Below are 3,516 nucleotides of genomic sequence, written 5' to 3'. Positions count from 1 at the left end.
GTCAGGGGAATCTTGCGCCCCGTTTTTGTTGCTTTTCTCACCCTCGCAGCGTGGCACACGGAGACGGCGCCCTGAAACCCACGGCTGAGAGGAGCTCGAGTGCCTCCGATGCCCACACGCGCGATCCAACCCTCGGGCTTGTTTACAAAGCCATGCAGTTCCTGGCAATGACGTCAGGCGCCACTGACGTATCGGACAAAGGCCGGGGCGTGGCGTATGTCAAACCCGCCGGGGAGTCAGACCAATGGGACGTGTGGAGCGCGGATGGCGGGGGTATAAAAGGAGGCAGCTATGGCATTCCCGCATTATAGAAGGCACCCAGCACAAGTGCTTGAGATCTCACGGCTGGGACCGCAGATTTGTGTCTTTTTTTCCTGTTGTCGGACTCTTGTTGCACTACACGGTTTAGCAGTCGCTGTGGATCTTTGATAAGAAGAAGACGGACAGAGGATCGCCATCCGAGACGAGCTTTTTTCTTCTTTGCTGATCGAAACTGAAAGGTATACGTCGACTGATAACTGTGCGATTGACATTTACTTGGGAATGTGTGCTTCCTGCTGTGAACCGTAACATTACGCTTTGCTGAACTTTTTTAAGCTGCCAAGAGCGAACTGCTTGTCCAGGCTAGAGTAAAGTTTGTCTGAGGACTTACTATAAATTAAAAAAAAAAAAACCTGAGACGAAACAAGCAAAAGTTTTGCCATCTTAATCCAGCTGTAAGTCGGTGTGACTCTACAGTTAGTGGGCACTTCCTTTGAATGCCCGCTTAAAAAAATAATAAGGAAAGAAAGCAGCTCCATTGTGGCACTGGTTGGATTTCGCCGGCACCGCTAGCATTTCCTTCCCAGATACACTCGCCTGCAGCCATCAGCATCGCGGCTCTCTGTTAAGTCTCATATGTCTACAAAAATGGAACAACTGTTTTATCCTGACGACTCGTTTCTTTCTGCTTATGGCCACCATGCAGACGCTGCCATCCCAGACTACAAGCTGCTGAAGCCTAATATGAGCCTGAACCTGGCCGAGCCGTACCGCACCCTCAAGTCGCAGCTGAGAGCCGACGCAGACGGTTTCTTCCCGACCACCCAGGACGTGGGCACCTTAAAGCTTGCCTCCCCTGAGCTGGAGCGGCTGATCATCCAGAACAGCAACGGGGTCATCACCACGACGCCGACACCTGGCCAGTATTTCTACGCGCGGGGCATCACAGAGGAGCAGGAGGGGTTTGCTGACGGCTTCGTGAAAGCGCTGGATGAGCTGCACAAGATGAACCAGATGCCCCCGCCCAACGTGTCGATCGGCGCTGGCGGAGTCACCACATGCGCAGTCGCCTCCAGCAGCTACGGCGCCTCGCTACAGCCAGAGACTCCCGTGTACACCAACCTGAGCAGCTACACCCCGAGCACCAGCCTCAGCTCGGCATCCAGCTTTCCCACAACCACTATCAACTACCTGCCTCAGCATCACCATCACCACCACCATCACCCACAGCAGCAGCATCATTCCGCGGCGCTTCCCTTCCAACACACGCTGCACCCGCAGAGGCTTGTCACCCTCAAGGAAGAGCCACAGACCGTACCCGAACTGCAGAGCAGCGACGGCTCGCCGCCCATGTCTCCCATCGACATGGAGAACCAGGAGCGCATCAAGGCAGAGAGGAAGCGCCTGCGCAACCGCCTGGCCGCTACTAAGTGCAGGCGGAGAAAGCTGGAGCGCATCGCTCGTCTCGAGGAGAAGGTCAAGAGCCTGAAAACGGACAATGCTGGACTGTCCAGCACGGCTTCAGTGCTGAGGGAGCAGGTGGCGCAGCTGAAGCAGAAAGTCATGACCCACGTCAGCAGCGGCTGCCAGCTCATGCTCTCCTCCAAGATGCAGGCTTACTGAGCCCCTCAAAAAGCCCAAGAATTTGAACGGGAAACACTGGAGCTTAAAGACTGGGAATCGATGTTTTAATTGTGTAAAACATGACTAGGAAGAGACTTTCGCTTCTGCGTGCGCGGGAGCTGCTGGCTTCAAGAAAGAGTAGAAGAACATTATTGTAATGTTGCTAAAGTGACTATCCTTGTTGAGCCATTTTCACAGTATGTTTCATTTTGCAAATGAGCAAACGAGAAAAAGTGCGTTCTTCTGTGTACTGAAGTACGTGGACACGGTTCTAAATAGTAAGAGTACGACTGGTACGTCTTGTAGATAAATTTGTAAGCAAGTGCTTTCAAGGGGACCATTTTGTAATGTATGCGCGTGCGCATGTTTTGGAACAAGGGAGATTTCTATCAAATATATATTGTCCTGTTAGCAGGCGATATTAAATACTGAAAACACTTTAAAGGATCATGTGCAAATGTTTAATATTGCAACCATCCGACTCATTTCAGTAAACCTATTTTGTGGGTCAAGTTGTTTGTTTTCAAATGCTGCATTTTCATGTTTTAAATTATTGTTTTCTCCAGGGTTGAGCCCTAGATGAAATGTTTTATTTTCTCTGTTTACATTTTTTTTGTTTGTTTTTGTATATGAAATATTTAAGTAAAATTTCTGATCAACGTGAACTTGTTGAGTTCTTTTTTGTATACTGTCTATATGGTCATGTTAAATTATTTAAGCAACTGTGGAGTGAAACGAACTGTCGAGGAGTTCCACCCACTCAAATCTTAATTGAAGTGGTGGGAACCTGGAAAGGCGAATCTCCATAAGACTTGCAATTAATAAGAAATGGCTGGGGGCAAATTACATACTGTTTGTTACAACATTCAATAAGTTTCGGCATAGGGTCGCGATCCAAAATGTAACCCGACAAAGCAGAAAACTGATCTGGACGGGGTGCTGCTTCAGACCAAGTCACAATCAAACAGTGGCAGGGAGAGGCGAATTCACCCCCACCCCCAAGTTCAATATATGAATCTGCGTAATAATAATGCATTTTATTAATATAGCGCCTGTCCTTAACCCATCAGAACATGGAAAGCGCCCTGGGTGGAATGCCACTGCATCGTTGAGGTACACGTTAGCACCGGGTGGGGTTACTGTCTACCGAATCTAATTATGAAAACGCCAGTTCATTTAAAAGATTTCAAGTTTTTAACGGCTTGTTTTGGCGTGTTTTTCAAAAAGTGGGGGGGAGGGAGCTCCTGAAAATACACTTCTTGCTCTAGGAAATAAATTCAATTGGCGGGGTGGCAACGTTGCGCGCTGACGTCAGTGCGTCGGGGGCTTTTCCTATTGACGCACGGCTGTGTGCCCATATATGGCTGTTTTTGACTACCGGTGACGTCACTAGGGAGCTTTCCGGGAACCCCCGCCCACGTTGCCAGTTATAGAGAGCTGTTTTCTGTGTCAGTAACTTCAAAGCGCTGGTAGAAAGAAAAGAAATAGAAACGGGGGAGTTTCCCACGTATCTACTACAGCGTAAAGACGACCTTCTAAACAACGAAGATTAAAAAGCCGCGATAAAAAAGTTTGCAAACAGGAAGCAGAATTTCCAGCTACACAGCAGAATTCAATCGATACCTACATTCG

At 48.8% G+C, this 3,516-nt stretch overlaps 1 protein-coding gene across 2 annotated transcripts; it reads left to right on the top strand.

Moving 5' to 3' along the window:
* Positions 1 to 297: 297 nt before the first annotated feature.
* On the top strand, positions 298 to 2,493 carry junba (JunB proto-oncogene, AP-1 transcription factor subunit a). Of its 2 annotated transcripts, XM_039772626.1 has the most exons (2): positions 298 to 500; positions 968 to 2,493. In XM_039772626.1, the coding sequence occupies exon 2, from the start codon at positions 1,006 to 1,008 to the stop codon at positions 1,882 to 1,884; it is 879 nt and encodes a 292-aa protein (XP_039628560.1). In that variant the 5' UTR covers positions 298 to 500; positions 968 to 1,005; the 3' UTR covers positions 1,885 to 2,493. The 2 variants fall into 2 exon arrangements, with proteins under 2 accessions (XP_039628560.1, XP_039628559.1); XM_039772625.1 differs by having other exon boundaries at positions 298 to 2,493.
* Positions 2,494 to 3,516: the final 1,023 nt, after the last annotated feature.

This window comes from Polypterus senegalus, chromosome 12, assembly GCF_016835505.1.
Source record: "Polypterus senegalus isolate Bchr_013 chromosome 12, ASM1683550v1, whole genome shotgun sequence".
Lineage (NCBI taxonomy): Eukaryota > Metazoa > Chordata > Cladistia > Polypteriformes > Polypteridae > Polypterus > Polypterus senegalus.
The sequence above is the reverse complement of the archived record's forward strand: the minus strand, read 5'-3'. Positions and strand labels throughout refer to the sequence as shown.